This window comes from Mandrillus leucophaeus, unplaced genomic scaffold (assembly GCF_000951045.1).
Source record: "Mandrillus leucophaeus isolate KB7577 unplaced genomic scaffold, Mleu.le_1.0 Scaffold363, whole genome shotgun sequence".
NCBI classification, from domain to species: domain Eukaryota; kingdom Metazoa; phylum Chordata; class Mammalia; order Primates; family Cercopithecidae; genus Mandrillus; species Mandrillus leucophaeus.
In genome coordinates, this window is record NW_012103843.1 from 1,024,913 (window position 1) to 1,037,265 (window position 12,353).

At 50.4% G+C, this 12,353-nt stretch overlaps 1 protein-coding gene across 1 annotated transcript in view; it reads right to left on the reverse strand.

Annotated features, from left to right (window-relative positions):
* The window catches only part of RAB20 (RAB20, member RAS oncogene family), a 35,325-nt gene extending 22,978 nt beyond the window's left edge, over nucleotides 1-12,347 (reverse strand). The window contains exon 1 of the mRNA XM_011989781.1: nucleotides 12,104-12,347. Coding sequence (XP_011845171.1) covers nucleotides 12,104-12,275 — 172 coding nt within the window. The 5' untranslated portion in view covers nucleotides 12,276-12,347. The remainder of the gene's footprint in view (nucleotides 1-12,103) is intronic.
* Between the last annotated feature and the right edge of the window lie 6 nt (nucleotides 12,348-12,353).

A 12,353-nucleotide genomic window follows, 5' to 3' on the forward strand; every position in this document is an offset into this window, starting at 1 on the left:
GAATATAAGCTACTAAAAGTTAAGTGTGTTGATTTGTATGAGCTTGGGTTAAGCAGGAAGGAATATTTCAGACAAAAGCTGAATTCCTGAATGCAGATTCATTTTGCCTGTGCCCTTTGGCATTTCTGAATTTCTAACTTCTTCAGCCCTGAATCTGGAATCCAGGGAACTCACCTAGCTCAGGATTCTTACAGCCATTGTTACGGTCTTTTGTTATAATGTTGGGTGCCTTAGGCCTCAGGAACAAAATCTTTCTCTCTGACCTTCCCCTGCCCTCCTTTCACCTGGCCCAGGCAGGACTCTAATCTGACGGGGGGTCATTAGACCCTCCTCCCAGAGAGGGCCTGCCCCATACCCTAGAGGAAGGAATGCTGCAGAAAGCCTTGAGGAATCTGAACAGACAGGCCTTGCTGGGCTTAGATTGCACCCTTTTTATCCAGTCACGCTTTTTTAAATTCATTTTTTAATTTTAATTTTTTTAATTGAGATGGAGTCTTGCTCTGCTGCCCAGGCTGGAGTGCAGTGGCACAATCTCAGCTCACTGCTACCTCTGCTACCTCTGCCTCCTGAGTTCAAACAACCCTCTCACCTCAGCCTCCTGAGTAGCTGGGACTACAGGCGCGTGCCACCATGCGCAGCTAGTTTTTGTATTTTTAGTAGAGACAGAGTCTCGCCATGTTGGCCAGGCTGGTCTCGAACTCCTGACCTCAAGTGATCTACCCTCCTCAGCATCCCAAACTGCTGGGATGACAGGCCTGAGCCACCACACCCGGCCTTTCCAATCACATTTTGACACGATGCCCATGCCTCAATCACAGACAACCAATGAAGTCTCCATAAGAGGCCCTGAAAACAGGATTCAGGGTGCTCCCGGAAAGCCGAGCACGTGGAGGCCGACAGGAAGGTGAAGAACTCACCCCCATGCCACGAGGGCACCCCAACTGTGGCACCCCAACTCCGTGGACCCCAACTCCGTGGACCCCAACTCCGTGGACCCCAACTCCGTGGCACCCCTTCCAGACCTTGCTCCATGTGTCTCTTCATGTGGCTGTTCATTTGTATCCTTTGCAATATCCTGTCTAATAACCAGTAAACAAACATAAGCAACCATTTCCCAGCAAAGTAATTGAACCCAAAGAGGGGGTCATGGGAACCCCCACCTGAAGCCGGTGTATCAGAAATTCCAGAGGCCTGGAATTGAGACTGAGGGGAAGGAAGGGGCCATCTTGTGGGACTGAGCCCTCACCCTGTGGTATGAGACGCTACCTCCAGGTGGATAGTGTTGGAATTAAACTGGAGGACACCCAGCTGGTGTCCACTGCGTGGTGTGTGGGGAAAACCCTGCACCTTCGGTCACAGGAGTTTCCTGGTCAATGATTACTGTGGCGCTTTGAGAGCAAAGGAGAAACTTGGGTTTAGAGTTTTTCCTGAAACACATTCCCAAAGTCCCTAGTGGATCTGCCTTCTCCTTGCCACCTGCTAGAGTCTTATATTTGCTTTTAATATAAAATCCAAGGTTTCTGGCTATAATTAGAGGGAATAGTAGGGGAAAATACATCTTTTCCATCTTCCCAGAAGCACGGTCCTGGTGTGTTAGTCTTTTTAATAGATTTATAATGATACTGAACTCAAAAGAAATCAAGAGCGACTAAAGAAGTTTTTTAGGATACCATATAATTAATGCCCCGGACCAACAGTTCCCTACCACGCACACAATGGCCTATTGTGTCACAGTACTCAGGACAATTATATTTCCACACTAATTTTATCATTCAAGGTCAATACATCGCTAAGAAAACGAAACTGCTAATGTCACTCTGAATTTTTCCCACCGTTTTCAAAAGTTTCCTTCAGCAAAAACTTAGTTTCAAAAATATCACAGAGCAAAATGTTACATTTTATGGAAAATGTGAAGTGAGTAAAACCCAAGGCGTTTATAAATCCAAGGAAAGAAAAAGAGATCAGAAAAACAGACAACCAGCAGTATGTACTATGGGTGCAAGGTCACTTTGTAGCAGTTTGGTGAAAGGAGGAATTCTTCCCTCTGCTACAAAGACCAAGAAATACTTCACTGAAAGATGGGATAAAATTCAAGCTGGGAATTGCTAGGAGCGGGGACAGTCCCGGAGACAGAAACGCTGTAAGCCCCTGTGAGAACAGAGAAAAGGACGAACTGCAAATCTTGCATCAGGGCTCAGGTGCTAGCAGGCAGACAAGAGGAGTGATAAGCTGGGGAGTGCTGGAGGGGCTCTGGGCAGGGAAGCTGACCAGATCCAGGAGGCCTGGCAGAAAGACCCCTCAGTGAGGTGCAGAGGAGACAGCACCAGGGAAGCCAGGGTTGAAACGAAGCTGGAACCTGCCTGGGCCAGCGTTCGCGGCCGGTTGGACCACGAAACTCTGTCATCGCAGTGATGAATCCATTATCCTAAGAATCAACAGCTGTTTAGGCGTGTGTGTGTGTGTGTGTGTGTGTGTGTACATGTGTGTGTGTTTGTACAAAATTTCTTTTTCTTGGAGAGGGATGTTATATGAAATCTCAATACAGAAAGAAGAGCAATTTTGATCTGGCATCATAAATTTTCAGCCAGGCATGGTAGCTCATGCCTGTAATCTCAGCACTTGGGGAGACCAAGCAGGGAGGATCTTTTGAGCCCAGGAGTTCAAGACCAGCCTGGGCAACATACTGAGACCCGTGTCTCTACAAAAATAAAAAATAAAATAAAATACAAAAATTAGCCAGGGGTGGTGGTGCTGTAGTCCCAGCTGAGAGGTGGGAGGATTGCTTGAGCCCATGAGGTCAAAGCTGCAGTGAGCCAAGATCACACCACTGCATTCCAGTCTGGGTGACAGAAGAAGACCCTGTCTCAAAAAGATACATACATAAATAAGATGGCCGCGGTGGCTCACACCTGTAATCCCAACACTTTGGGAGGCAAAGGTGGGCGGATCGCTTGAGGTCAGGAGTTCAAGACTAGCCTGACCAACATGGTGAAACCCTATCTCTACTAAAAATACAAAAATTAGCCGGGCATGGTGGTGGGAACCCATAATCCCAGCTACTCAGGAAGCTGAGGCAGGAGAATCGCTTGAACCTGGGAGGTGGAGCTTGCAGTGAGCCGAGATCGCACCAGTGCACTCTCGCCTGGGCAACAGAGCGAGACTCCGTCTCAAAAAAAAAAAAATTAAATTAAAAATAAATAAATAGGGCCAGGCGCAGTGGCTCACGCCTGTAATCCCAGCACTTTGGGAGGCTGAGGCAGGCGGATCACGAGGTCAGGAGATCAAGACCATCCTGGCTAACACAGCGAAACCCCGTCTCTACTAAAAATACAAAAAATTAGCCGGGCGTGGTGGCGGCGCCTGTAATCCCAGCTACTCAGGCGGGAGAATGGCGGGAATCCGGGAGGCAGAGCTTGCAGTGAGCCAAGACCTGCACTCCAGCCTGGATGAAAGACCAAGACTCCATCTTAAATAAATAAATAAATAAATAAATAAATAAATAAATAAATAAATAAAATTTTCTATTTCTCCAGAGAACTTAAAGATAACAAAGCGTCAAAGTGTCTCCCAAAGGCATTCAATGCGACTTAGGAGCTCGTTAACAAACACAGTTGACCTTCATTAAGTTTCCCCTGAACCACAGCGCACTGAAGAGCCCGCAAGGTCCCTTGGCACCCCGGGATTCCCAGGCGCCACTCCAGGAGGCTGTGGGCCGAGCCTCCCAGCGCACACTGCTCGCAAGCGGCCACTGTGCTCTGCAATCTCCGAGTATAATGTCGCTTTGTCCACTCCTGCTGAGGCCAGGACAATCAATTAATTCTCTTTCCCCTATCTTAATACCCACATTCATATTCAGGCCAGTGTTGCTGGTCAATAAAGCAGAGGAACTCTACAAATGAAGCCTTGCACCCAGAAGGCACCCGTTCAAAGTCCTCCGTAGAGGTGACCATGTGGACCCACATGCACCTGGGGTTTTGCAGGTTGACCTTCCAGATACAAACCTTAACTGGCATTTCTCCCAAGATCTTTCGTTCAGTAGGAGCTGATGTTCATCTTAAATCCACCCTCACTCCACTGTAGCTCAGCACACACACACACAGTGGAAACTTGAGAGCTGCTTGTTGAGTTGAACTGAATCTTGGGGTCCTACAATTGCTGAATGTTAAACCTTTTTAGAAGTGTCTATACCTATGGGAACAGACTGCTAGAGAAGCATTATCTCCTTTACACAACCTAAACCAGGGATCAGCAAATGTTTTCTGCAAAGGGCCAGACAGTAAATATGTTTGGCTTTCAGTGCTGTCTGGTCTCTGTTGCAATGACTCAACTCTGCCATTACAAGGTGAAAGCAGCCAAAGACAATGCATTTAACTGTATGCATATGCATGTGGCTGTGCCAATAAAACTTTATTTACAACAACCAGCAGCAGGCCTGCGTCAGCCCCCGGATCTGTAGAAAGACCATGTAATTGACCAAATGGTCCCCAGTCACACAAACACTAATTGTCAGGTTGAGGGTCACCATATTAAGACCTCAAAAATCACTCAGAAGCCTCTCCTGAGTGAGGCTAAAACAGGAACTAATATAATAGGAAAGCCAGCTACAATCTGACTCCTGACTGGGCACAGTGGCTCACGCCTGTAATGCCAGCACTCTGGGAGGCCAAGGTAGGAGGATCGCTTTAGCCCAGGAGTTCAAGGCCAGCTTCGGCAATGTAGCAAGACCCTGTCTCTACAAAAAAAAAAAAATTTAAATATTGACCAGGCATGGTGGTGCACACCTGTGGTCCCAGCTACTTAGGAGGCCGAGGTGGGAGGACTGCTTGAGCCTGGGAGGTTGAAGTTACAGTGAGCTGTGGCTACCCCACTGCACTCCAGCCTGGACAACAGACTGAGACCTTGTCTCAAAAAAATTAAATAATTATATAAATAAATAAAATCCCCCTGGCTCCACGTACTTTGCAGGCTGTGCATTCACTTCTGCACCAATCTCTCAAGGCTTTTAAAAAATGTGCAGTCCTCTCACGTCAGTCAAAAGTGTGGACCCTCAGCCACCCATGTGGTCCCTGCCAAAGAGAGCTGTTCTCCAGGCCCACCCACAGCATCACCACAATTCCAACCTGAAGCAGCAACACATATGACACAGCCTCCACCCATTCCCTAAGGAGCAGCTGTCATGGGGCTGGGGGCTGAGGCTTCTATGTGGACTGGAAGGAGAGAGGTGGGGGCTCACGGTCCTCAGAGCTGAACTGTCCCTCTCGTTCAGCACCTTCACCCACAAGCCACCTTTGTCCTTCACAAAAGCCACCTGGGCTCTGCCTCGGGCAGACAGCAGTCTGCATTCACAGGATGCAGACCAATCTCTTAGCTAACTTTACCTGAACGAGCACTCACATTCTCCCTCCTCCAGGCACCAAGATTCCATAACCGGAAACTCCAGCATCCTCTCCTGGGCTGCACTGCAGTTGTTCAAATAAAGAGAAAGTTCTTAAACCAATTGCTCAGAATCTCGCCCGGGGCTTAGGAAAGAGCCTGCATGAGCAAAGCAGCATCTTCATTCGCTGCAGAGCCCAGCCTGGGTTCACAGCATCTCTGAGGCCAGAGAGGACCTGGAGAACCTGAGACCCTAAATCCATCATGAGCCTTTCCTTGAAAAATCCTTGCATTTCGGCTTGGGAGGGAGGGACCTGATCCACGGAGAAACCCGTACTCTAGGTCCTGAGCCAAGCAGCATCGAGACCTTGGGTTCCCAAGGGCAGGAAGGCTGTGAAGCTGAGCGGCCCTGGCACTGTCAGGGATCGACTGTGGGAGCCACCTCCCCTCTGTAAGATGCTGCTTCCCAGTCTGTAGGACGGCAACGTTGATGCCTCCCAGGCGGAGCCGTGAGAAAAGGATGTAGCCCAGGAGTATGGAGCCTGCACAGGGCCTGGCACATGGCAGGAAGCCGCATACAGTGGCAATTACTGTAAGTGTTGGAAGTGCGAGTTTCGGAGGCAGCCTATCCCATTACACACAGGCCACACCTGCTCTCCCGCCACAAATCCCCCCACTACTCTAACACGCCCCAGTAGAACTCAAATGAGGCTTAAATTCCTCTTCCATATGACAACCTTCCAGCAAACAGTTCCTGGGACTGCGACTCCAGTCCTCTCTATTCCACACCACAGAACCCCCACCATTTTCTCAGTCCGGCCTTCTGTGACACAGATTCCAGGGCCATTGCACCCTGATCCCTTCTCAGGTGGGTCAGCCATCAGCATCCTCTAAAGAGGCCAGAGGCTGGGCCCATCTCTCTTCCACATCTTTGCCATCCACCCATCCTTGGGTTCTGGCACCAAGAACGCTGGGGTCTGCAAGGCTCACGCCAAAGCTCAGCTGAGACAGATAGAGGAACTGTTTCCTCGCAGCTCGGGCAGAGGATGCCAGGGAAGTGCAAACGTGAATCAGCCTTTGCCTTCTGTGGGTGAAACCAGTCATCAACCAGCCCCCTGCTCGACTGCAAACAGCGAAGGAAGAAATTCAGTATGGCCAGGTCTCCCAGGTTGCTGAGCCCTCGGATGGCGGACGACGACTTTTATTCTCACTCTTTACCATGGCCACCGCGAGTGTCCCCCACCTTCCCTCCCCTCGCCATGGCCTCCCCATTTATTAGAGACTTGTTTGCTGGGGGCCCAGCTGAGCCTCCCTCCTCCCTTTGTAACATGCCTGCTGGTGTAATCTCAGTGACAGGCACCCAAGGCCAGGAGACAAATGTTTGTTTAGCAAAACTCACATGGTGCTTCCTCATTCTGGCCGCTGTTCTGAGAACTCTGCCAGTCTTAACTTGCTGACTCCTAATAATGCTCAGACAGGTGCCCCTTTCTCCCCTTATAATACAGGAGGAGCCTGATGCAAAAGGAGGTGACACAGCCACGGCCATAGCTGCGGTCAGCAGATGCCCTGATCTCCAGAACCTGTGCCCACGTCACGTGGGTGAGGGACGCTGAGCCTGCCAGCCAGCCACCCTGAAAACAAGGACCAGGATGGATCCCACAAAATCACAGGGGTCCTTTAAACCCTTAGAAGAGGGAAGCAGAGGGACTGGTTCAGAGGGATGCTGTAGAGGACAGACCTAACCGGACTGCCTTTTCAGAGAGAGGATAAAGCCAGGAAATCAGGCAGGCTCCAGAAGCCAGGAAAGTCTAAGAAACAGGTTCCTCCCTCAGCCTCCAGAAAGGAATGCAATCCTGCAAGCTTTGACTTGAGCCCAGTGAGAGACTCATTTGGGACTTCTGACCTCTGGACTACTTAAAGACAATAAATCTATGGTTTTAATTTTTATTTATTTATTTGAGACAGGGTCTTGCTCCATTGCCCAGGCTGGAATGCAGTGGTATGATCATGGCTCACTGCAGTCTCAAGCTCCCAGGCTCAAGAAACCCTCTTACCTCAGCCTCCCACGTAGCTGGGACTACAGGTGCACCCCACTACACCTGGCTAACATTTTTATTCTTTGTAGAGACAGTCTCCCTGTGTTGCCCAGGCTGGTCTTCAATTCCTGGGTTCAAGTGATCCTTTCACCTCAGCCTCCTAAAGTGCTAGGATTACAGGCAGGAGCTACCATGCCCAACAAATTTGTGTTGTTTTAAGTAACTAATTTGTTATAGCAGCAATAGGAAACTGACACAGATTTTGGAACTGGGAGCAGAGAGAGGCTGTTACGAACATGGAAGCGGCTTTAGAAGTGGGCAATGGCAGATCTGGGAGGATTTGAGGATCATGAGAAGGCAGCCTGGATTGGCCTAAACAGATGGTTGGCAGGAAGATGCACATGAACAGCCCTGCTGGTAAGGAATCAGAAGGAAGCGAGAAGCATAGCAGAGAAAACCTGCATCCTCAGAGTGAACACCTCCACCAGGAGGAGCCAATTACAGGTGGAAGCCTGGGGTCGGAATGAGGACTGCGTTATCGGAAGTGGAGGAGTGAGGATGTGGTGCCAGAGAGCTCAGCTGAGTCGTGCCCCACAGCTGTGAGGGAAGCATAACCATGTGTGATGAAGTTGGATATTTAGCTGAGGAGATTTCCAAGCACAGTGTTGAAGGTGCGGATTTTTCTGGCTGTTTATATTAAGATGAGGAAGAACAGATAGGATGAGGGAAGAATTGCTGAAGAGGAGCAGGAGTTGGTGATGTGGGAAGTCCTCAGTCAGGCAGATTGCTGGGAGGCTCACACTAGGAGGCCCACCATCCGGAATGCCTGTGCTGGAGAGGAGGCCCTGGCGTGGCCACATAACCTTCTGCTGGTGCCTCAGAAGGACCCAAAGGCCAGAGGACTCTCAAGAGACCAGGATGTCTCATCCTTGCAGTGGCCACTATTGTCTGTCACAGCCTGGCTTCAGGCTCCCACAGACATGCATCCATTCCACATGCAAAATGCATGCACTCTCTCCAACACCCAGTCCCTGGAGACACAGCTGGAGCTGGATGCCAGCATAGGGAAGCGGCTCAAGTCTGGGCTCCCCGCTGCCTTCCAAGCTGGCTCTTCAAGGGCCAAGTGCTGGGTATGCAAACGTGAGCCAGGTTGTGCCCCCACCACCACCCACCAGGCCACGGCCTTGAGAAGGGAAGGAAAACAAATGTGGAGGGCATTCTGTCTCCAGGGCTCTGGGGACTAGGTCTGTGCTGGGCACACCGGCCGCTTTCTCATCAGCCTGTCATATTTTCTTCCAAGTAATGATCAGATGTGAAGCTGTACCACTCACTTCTTGCCTGCCTTTCCCCCTCCTCTGGAATCCAGAGCCTGCAGAGCAGCGGCCAGCCTGCCTGCTCACTGCTGTGGAACAAGGGCCCAAACAGTGTCTGGCACCAGGGAAGCTCAGTTTATATTTGCCAACAACAGGCAACACTTTAGACTGTCCTGAATAACCAGCAGACAGAGAGGAGCACAGGCGTATGTTTTCTAGGGCTCTGCCTCCTCGGTGGGCAACCTCCTTTTGCTTCCTGGATGTGCCCACCCATGCATAGCAACTACTCCACATGTGTGTGCCCAATTAGACGAGGGCTGGGAGCGACAAGTGCCCCCTAAAACGGCATAATGAGACAAGTGAGTTGGAGTTGGATGAACCAAGGTCTAAATCCCACTTAACTTCTGCTGTCTTCCCATCTTTTTTTTTTTTTTTTTTTTGAGACAGAGTCTTACTCTTGTCACCCAGGCTGGAGTGCAATGGTGCGATCTTGGCTCACTGCAACCTCCCCCTCCACGGTTCAAGCGATTCTCCTGCCACAGCCTCCCAAGTAGCTAGGATTACAGGCGCCAGCCACCACACCCAGCTAATTTTTGTATTTTTAGCAGACACAGGGGTTCACCACATTGGCCAGGCTGGTCTTGAACTCCTGACCTTAGGTGATCTACCCGCCTCAGCCTCCCAAAGTGCTGGGATTACAGGCAGGAGCCACCACGTGGCCCTGTCTTCCCATCTTTTTTTTCTTTTTTTTTTTTTTTTTGAGATAGAGTCTCGCTCTGTCGCCAGGCTGGAGTGCAGTGGCGTGATCTTGGCTCACCACAACCTCCGCCTCCCTGGTTCAAGTGATTCTCTTGCCTCAGACTCCCGAGTAGCTGGGACTACAGGTGTGCGCCACCACACCCAGATAATTTTTGTACGTTTAGGAGAGAGGGGGTTTCACCATGTTAGCCAGGATGGTCTTGATCTCTTGACCCCATGATCTACCCACCTCGGCCTCCCAAAGTGCTGGGATTACAGGTGTGAGCCACCACGCCCGGCCCCATCTTTAACATGCAAATAATCACACCTCCCTCTGGAGGGCTGTTGTGTCAATGGAATAGGGTAATGTACGTCTACCCTGCCAACTCTCTTCTCCCTCTTCAGCTCCATCCTGCCTTACAGGCTACAAGCAGCCAGGCACTGGGTGTACACCGACCCCCGTGCAATCGTTTTTACTATTAAACATCCTGTCACCCTCTGCACACCTACACCCCCACCCCAGCCCACCCTGCCTTGTGTTGCTAAAAGCAACTTTGAAAATGGTTCCTCCTCCAGCTGGTCCTTATCGTTCTGCCTCGGTTATGACAATTACAACACAGACAACTTGAAAAGCAACGTCTGTGGGATGGAGAGAAAGTTTAGGAGCTAAACAAAAGAAGGAAAAGAATAGGGTCCCCTAAAAGTTAAATTCTGAATTTCCAATAATTATAGAAAAGGTATCTGTTCCTACCTCTCTTTTTCCTTCAAGTACCCAGTCAGGCCACAGACCACTGAGGAGGCAGGCAAGGGTGGCCTGTGTCCCTGCCAACTCTGGGCCAGGGCCGCCTGAGTACACAGGAAGTCAGGAATGTGGAGAAGGGGCCTGGTCACCCTCTGTTCTGAGGAGTTCTAGTAATTCACCCTTAGGATCTTTCGAACAAGCAGCAGCAGCCTCGGATGCCAGGAAATGAGCTGCTGCCCCCAGGAACGCTTCAAGACATCTAGGGCATCACATCAGCACAATTGCAAAATCCTCTGGTGATCAAGATTCCAGCTGCATCATGTCCTTGGTGCTGAAGAAGCAAGAGGCCAGTCGAAACAAAACTGCTACTTCATTGCCTCCAATGCAGGGGCTGTTCCAGCACTGCAGGGCAGCTCTTGTTCCAGAAACACCCGGTGTGGTAAGAGTCTGCCTCCAACGGCAGCCACAACAGGGGTTTCGGTTTGGGTCCCCCAATGACACTCCTACATTAACCTTGCCACTTGTAAACCAAGGGCAGCAGTAAATCCCAGCCAGCCAGCGAAAGCAGCAGAGGGGCAAATCTTTGCACAAAAGCAAATTAGGTTCCATTTGACTTTGTAGAAAAGCAAATTGGGTTCGTGAAGTGGGTTCGATTTGACTTCTAGAGCATGCGCTCCATCGTTAACAAATGCTCAGTGTGAGGGAGTTGGCTCAGTAAACCTCACCCTGCAGCCTGGGGCGGAAGACAGAACTGGAGCAAAGATCAGGGAAATGCACCTCCTTACCTGGGGGACATTGTTTTCACAAGATGATTGCCAATAAACTAGTCACGATGTTAACTGGGAGAATAATAATGAAAAAGCAAGCATCAAAGAAGGCAAAAGGGAGGGGGAGAACTGGAAGTACCTCTGTGAGCTTCGTTAATTCAGTTTTAAAGAGAGAATTAATTATCATCTTGTTTATTCAGCATACTGTCGCACCCAAGATGGCAATTTAAGAACTCTGGACGGGGCCTTTGGGTATATGACTTTTTAAAATGCTGACATAAAAGAAGTCAGAACTTTCAGAGTTTGAGGCTTCTGAAAACTCACACTCATTGAAAATGTGTCACACGAATCCAGTTTCTTCATTCACTTACAATATCTTATTCTTTTGTAAGGAGAAGGAAATATATTCCATTGCAATGCTACAATCACCAGTGTTATTTTCCAATGTTAAACAGAGAGCTTGAATTGAGATCCTCTAAGTTGTACTTTTGAAAAGTCACAAATACTACACACTAAAAATAACTCATTACCTATCTTACAAATGCTTCCACCGGAACTCACTCCAAACCCATATGACGTATCTGAGCCAAGATCAAGCAGAAGATTAACTGTAAAAGGCAGATATGCTCCGGGCTGAGAGGTCCGGAGGCTCCAGTTCTATTTCCTCTCTCCTGAGTAAACCCAGCAGGGGAACACTCTGTGCCTCATTTTACTCTTTCTTAAAAAGGGGCTAATAGCACCAGCTCTGCTCACCCCTCAAGTGAATCTTAAAGGAGATCATGTTCCTACGGGTACGTACAAACTGAAAATACCCAACAAAGCAGCCACCGAGGAGCGTCTCTGGTTCCCAGGGCAGCAGAGCAGGAACGCGGGGCTCGGGAGCAAAGGCCGCTTAGGTACACAAGTGACCAGCGGGTTCTCTGCAAACCGGATTGTCGCTGAGGTCACTGAGCGGCTCAGCAGGCAGAGCTCTGCCCAACCAGCAAGGGAGGACGAGTGGGAAAGCCCGAGAAGAAGGCATCTGCTGTCCGAGGCCGGGACCCTGTGCGCGGCCGGGTGCCCTGCTGGAAGCCCCGCGCCCCCGGTCCCCGGCGGAGCCCCAGAGCGGCGTGGCTCAGGCGGCGCCGGCCTCACCTGCGGTGTCCCAGATGGAGATGTTGTAGGAGCGCCACTGCTTCAGGTAGAAGGCGCCGCCCACCGTGCTGACCGTGTCCGGGAAGCGCCGCTCCATATACCGCTGCAGCAGCGACGTCTTCCCCACGTTCATGTCCCCCAGCAGCACAATCTTGCTGTCGGGCTTCCGCATCTTCCCGCAGGAACCCCCGGCGCCCCGCACCCTTTCCCGGAGGCTGGCCGGCTCGTGCGCCCCGCGCGCAGCTGGTGG